This window comes from Euleptes europaea, chromosome 16, assembly GCF_029931775.1.
Source record: "Euleptes europaea isolate rEulEur1 chromosome 16, rEulEur1.hap1, whole genome shotgun sequence".
Classification (NCBI taxonomy): Eukaryota; Metazoa; Chordata; class Lepidosauria; order Squamata; family Sphaerodactylidae; genus Euleptes; species Euleptes europaea.
This window is the reverse complement of record NC_079327.1, coordinates 4,990,082-5,002,804: the sequence shown is the minus strand read 5'-3', so window position 1 is coordinate 5,002,804 and position 12,723 is coordinate 4,990,082. Positions and strand designations below refer to the sequence as shown.

Genomic DNA, 12,723 nt, shown 5'->3' with positions numbered 1-12,723 from the left:
AGAGAAAGTCAGCATATAAAAACCAACCCTTCTTCTTCTTTTCCTTCTTCTGCCAGATATGTTGTTATTCTCAGCTCAGTGAATACCAGTTGTCAGCAATTTGGGGAGAGCAGCTCTCCCCGCTCTGGCCATTAGGAACTCAGCACCATTTCACAGGAATGGGAAGGAGAAATTTGGTTCATCTTCCAAAAAACTTTTTCAGGATAGTGCCTTGATTGATTGAAAGAGGTCAGCTGATCAGTGGCCTACGTTTCCTATAAATGTAGATTATCCTCATCGGTGTCACTTGTTTGGTTTTTTTTCCAGCTCCCTTTTCCTTTGATACTCTTGCCTTTTGCCTCTGCTGTGTTATTTATCCATTGCATTTCCTTTGGATTAGAGTAATAGAATCATAGAAACATAAGAGTTGGAAGGGACCACCAGTGTCATCTAGTCCAACCTTGTGCACAGTGCAGGAAATTCACAATGAACTCCCTCCCAAACACCCAGTGACCCCTGCTTCACACCCAGAAGATGCCAAAAAACCTCCAGGATCCCTGGCCAATTTGGCCTGGAGTAAAACTGCTCATGCTGCTTGAATCTGAATTGTATGTACCATTGTGTCAAGAACTTAACACCCATATAGTAAGAAGTGAATCAATAAGTGAATCTAGGAAGTTAGCTTTGTTGTTTTTATGTACTTTTAACCCTTACTGGAACTGTATTGTTTTTAAACCCCCTTTTTTATAATAAAGCTTATTTAGCTTTATGTGTTTGTTGCTGTGAATTGACGACCCTAACATAGGGTAATCTCAAAGTACTTTACTAAAGGAGGTTCTTGTTCCAGCATCTCGGGCTGAGACAGGGGAACAATTCATGCAGAATGAGGCATGGCAGCCTTGAAACCATGTGGGCTTTTCTTTTTTAAAGTTGACTATTGGCTGTGTTGTACCTGGTCCCCTCACTAGTTCTAAACTTCTGAAATCCTTTCTTGGACCCTCCCAAAAGCCCAGGTACTCCTCAAGAGGGTCTTCCTCATATCTATACAGACTTGTAAAGATAAATGTGTGTAAGTAATGATGTGATCAATGTGACCCGCATGTCTGGAGCTTCCATACGTTGAGAGGACAAAGAATCAGACTGTGGGTGAAGCTGAGTTGCTATTACCCCATTCTTTGACACAATTTGGGTTTAGGATGTGTGAAGAACGTGTTTGTATTTATCAATTCAGGCAGAACTGGTTACCCCTTTAAGAATTTACACCTGGGAACATATGAAGTCTGTGCGTGGGGGGAAGTGTTAATAGCCATCAAATCACTTCTGACTTACTGCGACCCGAGGAATTAACGACCTCCAAAATGTCCTATCATTAACAACCTCGCTCAGGTCTTGCAAAGTGAGGGCTGTGGCTTCCTTGATTGAGTCAATCCATCTCATGTTGGGTCTTCCTCTTTTCCTGCCGCCTTCAACTTTTCCCAACGCTATTGTCTTTTCCAACGACTATGTACATCTGCAATTAGCACATGAACACTGGGTGTTTCCACATGAAACGACAGTGCACATTTTAGTACACGCCCCAGTGCAATTTGCCAGCGGAGCACTGTTTTGACAACTTTCTATTACCGCTTAGCCGGTCTAATTGGATCTCCAAATGTTAACTGCAGTTTTGGTCAGCTCCCGTGAGCTGCAATTGGAAGGCCTTGTCTAGTTGGGATGTAGCAAGGCGGTCTTGCGAGCCCAAGACCACGGAGGCCCAATCCTACTTGAGAGTTGCCAGAATTGACTACGGTTGCAATCCTAACACTACTTTCCTAGAAATAAGCCCCACTGAACAGACCTGAGTAGACCAGGCTAGGATTGCTCTCTAAGCAATCAGGAAGCAGTCAGGTCTTCTTAAGCTCTCGTTTTTTATACATCCAGTCTTTTACCGATGGTGAGAGGTCTGGAGATCAAGTCCTATGAGGAAAGGTTGAAGGAGCTGGGTTTAGCCTGGAGAGGAGAAGACTGAGAGGTGATATAATAACCATCTTCAAATACTTGAAGGGCTGTCATATAAAGGACAGTGCCGAGTTGTTTTCTGTTGCTCCAGAAGGTCGGACCAGAACCAACGGGTTGAAATTAAATCAAAAGAGTTTCCATCTAGACATTAGGAAGAACTTTCTAACAGTGAGAGTGGTTCCTCAGTGGAACAGGCTTCCTCGAGATGGTAAGCTCTCCTTCTCTGGGGGTTTCTGAGCAGAGGCTAGATGGCCATCTATCAGCAATGCTGATTCTATGACCGTAGGCAGATCATGAGAGGAAGGGCATCTTGGCCATCTTCTGGCATGGAGTAAGGGTCACTGGGGGTGTGCGGCGGGGGAGGTAGTTTTGAATTTCCAGCATTGTGCAGGGAGTTGGACTAGATGACTCTGGTGGTCCCTTCCAACTCTATGATTCCATCAAATTTTGCATTCAAAACTTGCCAGTTTGACTTGTTCAATAAGCAAAGTGGAGGTCGCTACCAAGTGGTAAAAGACAAATCAAGGACAACGTACAGCTTGGCGGCTTTTATTGATGGCAGTATTAACAATGGTTTTCTTTTGTATGTAAAAACTTCATCAAACTAACTTAAAAAAAATGTCTCTGGTGGGTATGTTCTGCACTCCCTGTTCATACCGGCCTTCTTTATCAAGTCCCATACTTCAGGGGGAAAAACCAGACCTCTTGACCACTGAGGAGAACAAGGAGAACTTTCGCCACAACGGATAGCCTAAGGAAAATAACCAAAGATAACAAAATATAAAGATTAACAATGGAAGGTGGGCTCTGCATGCAACAAGGTAATCAAACAGTGAACGTGCCCTAGAGCAAACACTTGGGGGACCGATGGTGGAACGAGATGTTTATAGTGCTGAGAAATAACCAGTTGAAAAAATGAGTACTTCTTCCTTATATAACTTTTATCTTTATGAACCAAGTGCAAATTTACAGCAGATTTTTTAGGTATCATGTTACTAAGAAGAGGAAAGACTTATTAGCGAACAAGGCCGCTAACTTGCTAGCAACCTCTTAATGGCTGCCCCCTCACTATATGGAGAAACCATCTGCATTCCCGTTGGTAGTCTAGCATTCACAATGCAAGAGGACAATTTTGGTTCTAAGGAAGGCTCCCATCGGAATGGAATGGAAACTATCAAAGCCACATTCCTCTGACATCCTTTACTCTTGTCATACATTAAACCAGTCAACATTCTTGACCCTTTTACTCAGGGCGAAAACGCATGGTCGCTTTATCCTCCTTTAATCCCTGTTTTAGCCAGGATCGAACGCACATTAGGCGAAACGCATGTGTTCGATCCTGGCTGAATCCTGGTTGAAACAGGGATTAAAAGAGGATAAAGTGACCATGCGTTTTCGCCCTCAGTGTTTCTTTTGGAAGGCTTGGAAGGCTTTAAGAGGGGAGTGGACATATTCATGGAGGAAAGGGGTATTCATAGCTATTAGTTAAAATATTCCTCAGGGATTGCACATTTTAAAACCATGTGGCATGTTCAATGGTGATGAAGAGTTTAATAGAATCGAAATGGATTTCTGCACCTCCAACAGTGGCATCTGGCCAGGCATGTAGCCAGCGAGCCAGAGAGTGAGGAGGATGTCTTTCCCATCTCCATCTCAAGACACTGTGCCTCAGTTCACTCTGGGAACGCCTGGCATAGAGTCAAGCGCATTTAGTTAAAACACATTCTAAGAAAAATAAAATGCATTCCAACGTTTATTCCACAGCTAGCAAATTAAGGGGCTCAAAACCCAGTTTCTAGTTTCTAGGCAACCATACCAATCTAGAGAATTCCAAGTAAATTCTACTGAATTATGTCTTAAGTAGCTTTTTTTTTTTTAAAGGAACTTACTTCCCCCACCCAAACGTTCCATGTGTATTGGCAGCCTTTACCTTTGACTTCCTGGTTGTCAGTTCCTAGCTCTTGGAGGCTGATAAAACTGTTGAGTGGGCCGCGTCGACCGCCGTGGTTGTCCGTCCCCACCTCTGCGGAACTCCAAAGTTTGTTCGTAAGCTATTTCTTCTTCCTCCTGCAGGTAAACAATACAGGTTTTTTTTTTTTTTACAGCATATACTGCTGGACTGATACACCAACAAGGAAGTCCGGGGCTTTATGTGGAGGCACGCAATGGCAAACCGCCTGTTTTCATGTCTTGCCTTGACCTGGATGGCCCAGACTAGCTCGAACTCATCAGATCTCAGAAGCTAAGTGGGGTCAGCCCTGGTTAGTAATGGATGGGAGTCCACCAACACAGCCAGCTTACACAAATGTACTGCTGCATCCGCTGCTCCTAGTCACGTTCCAGTGCATCTTGGGAGAGTCAAAGAAAGGAAATCTGGTTTTGGTGGTAGAAGTCAGACTGTCAGACCCAAAGCCTAGGTACACACTTTCACCATAAGGATGGATGTTACTTTTGTTTAGAACCCCCCTTTTTGCATATATAATGTCTCAACAATTCTGAGAAATGTTATCAGGTCATCTTCCTGAGAAAAGAGAAAGGGGCTCTCTTCAGCGTGATGTAATGGTTAAGAGCGGCGGACTCCCACTCCCACACATGAGGCCACCTACCTCACCAGGTGTCTGCTGTGGGGAGGGGAAGGGAAGGTCAGTCGTAAGCTGCTTTGAGACTCCTTAAAGGTAGAGAAAATCAGGGTATAAAAACCAACTCTTCTTCTTCTTCGTAATGCTTCCCTGGATCTGAAGAAATCCACAGGAAGTTTTTCCACCCCTGTATCCCCTTGTGCGTTTCATTTGAGGGAGGGGAAGCACCCCACTCAGGAATTCACCTTTTTGGGGGGAATTGTTACAGAAAGAAACTGTACACGGTAAGTGGCTGTTCTCTGGAGACATTGTTCAGGAACATGCAGGTGACCATGTTTCAAAGGGGTAGAGCTGGGCTACTTCTCTATGCCCCCTGCCCCCCAAAAATGCAACTGGGGACAAATCTCACCCCCCACAAATTGGTAAACAGTTTTAACCATATTGGCATTCCAATATCCAATGTGCATGGCCCTCATTTCATTTGCCATTGAGGACAAGCCTTGACCTTTCCATGCATGAGTTCCTTTAGGTCATCTGATGTATTTCGATTTAAGCAGGTCAAGGGTCCTCAGAGGATTAAACTACTCGCAAGCGTGACGGTCTGCCAACGTGACGTGCTGTGGGGAAATCAAGCAGGAGCCCTGCGAGTCACGCATTGGTTACCGACTCTCCGAGGCTTCTCGCTAGAGGTGGTGGACTGCAGGCCCTCCGAATTAGCACCACTTCCCACAGTCTTCCAGTTCCCAAGCAACAGACAAACCCAGAAAAAATAATAATCTTGTGCTCAGGGCCGGATTAAGACCTTTAGAGGCCCTATGCACTTAAAAGATCTTGCTGCCCCCATATATATGTAAAAAAAACCATAACAATTAATATTAAATTATTTCATAATTTTTTCAAAAAATTAAAAATAACATATTGAGCCTAGTTCGATTAGTGTGATTATTCTCAGTTCCCACTTTTTCTTCATCCTTATTATTATTATTTTTTAAAGAGTAAAAATTGTGATGTTCAGGGGTTTTTTTGAGTCACCTTATGTATGTCATTTGTTTTCATTTATTGTGGGGTCCCCTTTTTGTGGGGTTCAGCAGAACCATTTGCTGTTTTGCACCATGGTGAATCCGGCAATGGAAAATGTCTGTGGTCCCCTTCTAGGGTTGCCAACCTCCAGGTACTAGCTGGAGATCTCACGCTATTGCAACTGATCTCCAGCCGATAGAGATCGGTTCCCCTGGAGAAAATGGCTGCTTTGGCAACTGGACTCGATGGCATTGAAGTCCCTCTCCTCCCCAAACCCCTCCCTCCTCAGGCTCCGCCCCAAAAACCTCCCGCTGGTAGTGAAGAGGAACATGGCAACCCTACCCACTTCCCTTAATGCCCTAAGCAGGGGCTTATTTTGCTTAATGGTTTATCCAGCCCTCCTTATGCCTCAACTCGATAACAAAGCTCCCAGTTACGCTGTGCTCCCTGTATCTCGCAAATAGCCGCTGAGGACAAGAGCCAGGATAACCCCTTCCTGCCACTAAACTGCTGCCAAGACCACTTAATGTACTTGACAGTTCTTGGACTTTAGGTGCCCGACAACTTGGAAATTATGGTATTTGCTCTGTTGCCCTCGTTCTCAATCAGGAATATGGGTTACCCTGTAATTTCAGGACACTTATACTAGCATTCAGCCATAAAGAACTATTTTTTTTAACTTGCTACCGACTTTGGTTCAAGGGGAAGGGCACAGAGCAGGTTTTGAACCATCCTTCAACTTGAGAGGACACATAGACACATTATCAGAACCTCAAAATATGCACATTACGTCTACTGGCACATTATGTTTAGCTATGCGATGTTCAAGATCTCCCCATTCTACAATTTTTCGTTTCCTTCTGTAGTTGTTGCGTGTTGGTTATCCAGCTGGTGACCATCTTCAGGAGGCCAGGGACGTGTGCCCCACATCAGGCAGCTATATTTCAAGTCCTCTCCATGGATGTCTTCACTCTCAAATGGGAGGGGATTTTGTAAATTAGGTGTCCACACAATCAGTTGTTCACACGCTCAGTATAGTACCCAGATCTATGTGTGGCAAAGGGGGGAGAGGACAAGCTTAAGTCTCTGAACTGAGCCTGAGCTTTCTAAAATAAAACGAGCAGCATAACTCTTCATTAAACTCAGTATGCCACAAATGCACTACCAAGATTCACATACCACAGTTTGTCATTTAATGAGTGTGGGGAACCCATCTCCAAGCAGAAAGTGAAAACGACCACTTCCATGGAAAACTATAGTAATTTGTCCATCCAAATCATGAAGAATGGTTTGTTGTTTACACTCGAAGAAGAACTCTGCACAAGTTCTGAATTCTGCTTTGAAGGGCATGTGTGTGTGCCATCAAGTCACAGCTGACTTGTGGTGACCCCGTAGGGTTTTCAAGGCAAGAGACGTTCAGAGGTGGTTGGCCATTGCCTGCCTCCGCGAGGGCTGAGAGTGCAGAGAGAACTGTGACAGGCCCAAGGTCACCCAGCAGGCTTCATGTGGAGGAGTGGGGAATCGAACCTGGTTCTCCAGATTAGAGTCCGCCGCTCTTAACCACACCACGCATAGGACCCTAGTTTTCTATTCAGATGCAACAACCACCAATGACATGCTACAGAAGTCTTAGATTTTTTTATCGAAACGTCATGAGAAGGCAGGGATGCCTGATGTTGAGTAAGCATCTTCCATTCAGCTAGGACGAACCTTTAATCACTTGAACATGCAGTTCTGGAAGGCCATGGACCTTATTTGTACCGTATGCATCACATGTTAATGTTGTGGGCATGAGAATGTGGGCGAGAAATCAAACCTACTTTCCATGATCTCATTACATGTGAAAACTAATTTAAGACGTGAAAACACCCACTGTAGTCTCAGTTTTTCGCCATCTTTATAATGACAGGTGTCCCCAATGCTTCTGAGCCTGTGGGCACCTTGGGAATTCTGATACAGCGTGGTAGGCGAAGTCACAACATGGCTGCCCCAAAGTAGGTGCCACAGGAGACAGAGAATGGCTGCCGCGGGTTGCCTCCAGTCACACAATGAAGATCCTTGTCTTGGGGTGGGAGCTGCTATCAAAGCAACTTTTAAAAAACAAATCTGCACTGCCAATCAAATCTCAAATGGCTACGGTTGCCAGGTCCCTCTTCTCAACCAGCGGGTGATTTTGGGGGCGAAGGGTAGGGTTTGGGGAGGGGAGGGACTTCAATGCCATAGAGTTCAATTGCGAAAGCAGCCATTTTTCGCCCGGTGATCTGATCTCTATCGGCTGGAGATCAGTTAAATTAGCAGGAGATGTCCTGCTACTACCTGGCAGTTGGCAACCCTACCAATGGCCAATCAGAAGCCTTGCTGGGAAAAAGCCCCACCCGGCCTCTCCTACTTTCTAAAATCCCTTGGCTGGTGTCAGGAAAAGTGTTGGCAAGGACCCTGTACTAAGTGAAAGCACATGCGATGAGTAGGGTTGCCAACCTCCAGGTAATAGCTGGAGATCTCCTGCCATTACAACTAATCTCCAGCCGATAGAGATCAGTTCACCTGGATAAAATGGCCACTTTGGCAATTGGACTCTAGGGCATTGAAGTCCCTCCCCTCCCCAAACCCTGCCCTCCACAGGCTCTGCCCCAAAAACCTCATGCCCATGGTGAAGAGGGACCTGGCAACCCTAGCGATGAGGGAAAGTAATGTAGATATACCTGCCAATATATTTCATGCACACTCAGACGGTTTGCTATGGCAGTCAGACTCCTTGTTCACATAATTTATGGAACAAGCAAACAGAGATAAGCTAAACAACATCCGAAACAGCAAGGATAGTATTTTAAAAACCCTGCATCTATTTTTAACTCCAAAGCCAAATTGACTTGATACAACACAAAGCGTCTAGAAGATTTGCCACCTTTACTCTTCTAATAGCTTCTGAAAAGCCAGTGTGCTATTTCACCAGATGTTACATATGCAATTCCAACAGCTATCACCTAGGAATGCGAATTTAAATTTAAAATTGATTTTTAGGCCTCCCATCTGCTTCCTTCCATTTATTTTAATGCAGCCTCCTACAAGGAGGATTAAAACCAAAGAAGATAAATGACAAATGGGGGGGGGGGGAAGAGTGGGAGAAGAAAGATGGGACATAAGGGGACTGATGCTGGATGTTTATCTGCTGTGTGGGGCTAGTCTCTGGAGCACAGATTGGGAACTGCTGGGATAGAAAATTCCTGAGAAAACCCAAGATCAGAGATAAGGACCAAGTGTTGCCAGGTCCTCCATGACCACAGGTGGGGGATGGGGGGGGTAGGGTTGCAAGGTTGGGAAACTCCTGGAGATTTGGGGATGGATCCTGGGGAGGACAGGGACCTCAGTGGGGTACAAGGCCATAGAGTCCACCCTCCAAAGCATCCATTTTCTCCAGGGGAACTGACTTCTCTAGTCTGGAGATGAGCTGTAATTCCGGGGGATCCCCAGGTCCCACCTGGAGGCTGGTATCTTTATTGGGACCCCAGTTTCAGTAGATATCCTCCCAGATTTATCAAGAAAGGGTAATCCAGAACTTTGAATACTGCTACTGAGATGTTTAGTGTGGACTTTAGGAACGTTCTGTCCTTGTTAGTGAAGGCGTGCTGGTACAGGCTACAGAGGAATGTGGATGGCTACATAAGAACATAAGAAAGGTCCTGCTGGATCAGACCAAGGCCCATCAAGTCCAGCTGTCTGTTCATACAGTGGCCAACCAGGTGCCTCTAGGAAGCCCCCAAACAAGACGACTGCAGCAGCACCATCCTGCCTGTGTTCCACAGCACCTAATATAGTAGGCATGCTCCTCTGATCCTGGAGAGAATAGGTATGCATCATGACTAGTATCCATTTTAACTAGTAGCCATGAATACCCCTCTCCTCCGTGAACATGTCCACTCCCCTCTTAAAGCCTTCCAAGTTGGCAGCCATCACCACATCCTGGGGCAGGGAGTACCACAATTTAACTGTTTGTTGTGTCAAGAAATATTTCCTTTTACCAGCTTCGAATCTCTCACCCTCCAGCTCTTCATCAGTACAATTATGGGACTACAGTTTAAAACGGCCATTTAGTTTAGACCATCTCCCAAGACTGAAAGCTAACCAAAAGACCTTTTGACCGGATTATATTTTCAAAGGCATCCATCAATGGATGAAGGTGTACTCAGTCTGTTTAGGAAAATATTGGGTTGAAAAGGACAGTGGGTTAAATTTGCTCTTTTAGCGGGGACTGGAGCTAACTGATGAGGTGATTTCCATGGCATTACACTCTTTCTATTACCACAGAGCCTATCTCAATAGATGAAGCTCTCGCATTTAATTAACACCGTTTGAATGCCGCTTCTCCAGTATATGATCGTATGAAATATCAGGGCTCTTAGTTTCAAGATGACAGGCCCTGGCTTCGTTCATCCGCCAACAATGAGTTACAACTCCAATAATTAAGGAGAAGAAGAAGACTTTCTCTCCCACTTAAGGGAGAATCAAGCCAGCTTACAATCACCTTCCCCTCCCCACAACAGACACCCTGTGAGGTAGGTGGGGCTCAGAGAGCTCTAACAGAGCTGTGACTAGCCCAAGGTCACCCAGCTGGCTTCATGTACAGGAGTGGCTCCGGTTCACCAGATTAGAGTCCGCCGCTAACGTGGAGGAGTGGGGCATCAAACCCGGTCCCCCGGATTAGAGTCCACCGCTCTTAACCACTACACCACACTGGCTCTCAAAGGACTGAGGGAAGAAGCGCTCCGCCTCCCCCGGTCATGTGCATATTTAGGCAGTGAAGACTGGCCCAGTAGGGGAGAGGGAGCATTACTAGCGCTATAGAAAGTGCTAGAAGAGAAGAGCGTTCTAGAAAAATCTCTGCGTGCATGCCCAGTCCCATGTGGGACTGCACAGAAGCCACGACGATGAATATGAAGACTCCAGAGTCCAGTCCCTCCATTCACATTTGCAGAGCATTATGCCAGATGACATCGGGACGATTTGTCCCAGAGCAGATGCAGTCGCCTTCACAATAGTCCTTGGCAAATTTCTCATATTGTCCCTTTCAGCATTTACAAAAATCCTTTACTAAAAAATGGAAAATAAAAGTGATGCAAGGGATGAGTGATCTTCCTTAATGACTCCTACCTCATCTGACTGACGATGGGGAATTTGGTACCCTACACCTTACCTTCAGACTACTTGCCTAAGCGGCAGTGACCCTATACCAGAGGTCCCCAATGTGGTGCTCCCTGGTGCCATGAACCTGCCTAATATTTTTGGAAAGTGGGTGGGGCCAGTTGGGGCTTTTGCCCAGCAAAGCTCCTGACTGGCTGGTTGCGTGGTTGGCTCTGCCTCCTGTGGCAGCCATTGTGTTGTGGTCATTGTGTGTCTGTGATGATGAAGAAGATGATGAAGAAGAAGAATTGGTTTTTATATGCCAACTTTCTCTACCTTTTAAGGAGACTCAAACTGGCTTACAATCACCTTCCCTTCCTCTCCCCACAACAGACACCTTGTGAGGTAGTTGGGGCTGAGTTTGGAGAGAACTATGACTAGCCTGTAATTTTTTTTTTACTTTGTTGAATTTCACAATGGGTTGGTTGCACGTAGAAAATAGCAGCCACTTAAACAATACACACTCACAGCACACTTATTCATTGCAACATTCTTTTTCTTTCACAACTCTAGCTCTGGCAGCCAGTCAAGGCAATAAAATTCTGGTTAACCCGCAAACTCCACACTAGCCGGTAGCTCTAAGTCTATTCCATTTTGATGACCATTCAAACACCCACCACCATTTCAACATTAAAAATAAGGGACATTATAGCGTAAAAATGAGGGACATTACCGAACTCCTGTAATATAGCTATTCTCACATCAAGCATCACTACCCGAGCATACAGACATATTGATGAAGCCTGCTTATTATACTGATTTAGCCTGTCTTCCGCTGTTTTTTAAAGCAGAATGCATTAGTAAACAGCCTGTAATTTTTTTTTTTTTTACTTTGTTGAATTTCACAATGGGTTGGTTGCACGTAGAGAATAGCTGTCACTTACAACACATTCGGCAGTATTAACCCTTGATAGACTGGAAGGAGGAAGAATAAACAGAAATGAAAAGGTACTGCGATTTGGGGGTCATGGGTGTGCGTTTGCGAATGTGAAGGCTCGTTTCCTCTCTTCCTCCTTCCGAAAAGTGTTTCACAAATCTGGGAAAGGTACAGGAGCAGCCTGGAACTCAAGCAACTCATACTAATAAAATCAATGCACAACGTCAAATTTACTCTAAAAGACAAAATAAGGAGAATAAAACTGCTGGTATCATACTGCACTTGTACAAATCTATGGTGAGACCACACTTGGAACACTGTGTACAGTTCTGGTCATCACACCTAAAAAAGGATATTGCAGAGCTTGAGAAGGTGCAGAGAAGAACAACCAAAATGATCAGGGGACTACAGCAACTGCCCTATGAGGAGTGGTTAAAACTCTTAGGGCTGTTTAGCTTGGAAAGAAGGAAGTTAAGGGGAGACATGATAGAGGTCTATATAATTATGCATGGTATGGAGAGACTTTCCACAACTTTACACAACGGATAGTTAAATGGTGGGACTCCCTGCCCCAAAATGTGGTGATGGCTGCCAACTTGGAAGGCTTTAAGAGGGAAGTGGACATGTTCATGGAAGAGAGGAGTTTTCATGGCTACTAGTAAAAATGGATACTACTCATGAGGCACACCTATTCTCTCCAGGATCAGAGGAGCATGCCAAATATATCATGTGCTTTGGAGCACAGGCATGATGGTGCTGCTGCAGTCGTCTTGCTTGTGGGCTTCCTAGAGGCACCTGGTTGGCCACTGTGTAACGAGACTGCTGGACTTGATGGGCCTTGGCCTCATCCAGCAGGGCTTTTCTTATGTTCTTGTGACACAGTGGGTATAATGATCGCTTGTACCAGAAAAAGCAATGACAGACTTACAGTCAAGTTTCTTTCTATTTTAGTGGCAGGATAGCATACAGGAAAAGGATTAACTGACTCAGGGTCAAACTTGCACCCGCTTCGATAGAGGAGTAGTTCCAAGGTCTTGGAACAAGCCCAAAAAATATCTGTAACTCAGTTGCAAGTGCACGGTCATGGTAAAG

The 12,723-nt window shown here is 45.1% G+C and overlaps 1 protein-coding gene across 1 annotated transcript in view; it reads right to left on the bottom strand.

Annotated features, from left to right (window-relative positions):
- Positions 1 to 3,906: 3,906 nt before the first annotated feature.
- TDRD3 (tudor domain containing 3) overlaps positions 3,907 to 12,723 on the bottom strand; it is a 70,177-nt gene continuing 61,360 nt past the window's right edge. Inside the window, exon 13 of the mRNA XM_056862190.1 lies at positions 3,907 to 4,044. Within this exon, the coding sequence (XP_056718168.1) occupies positions 3,925 to 4,044 (120 nt within the window). The 3' untranslated portion in view covers positions 3,907 to 3,924. The remainder of the gene's footprint in view (positions 4,045 to 12,723) is intronic.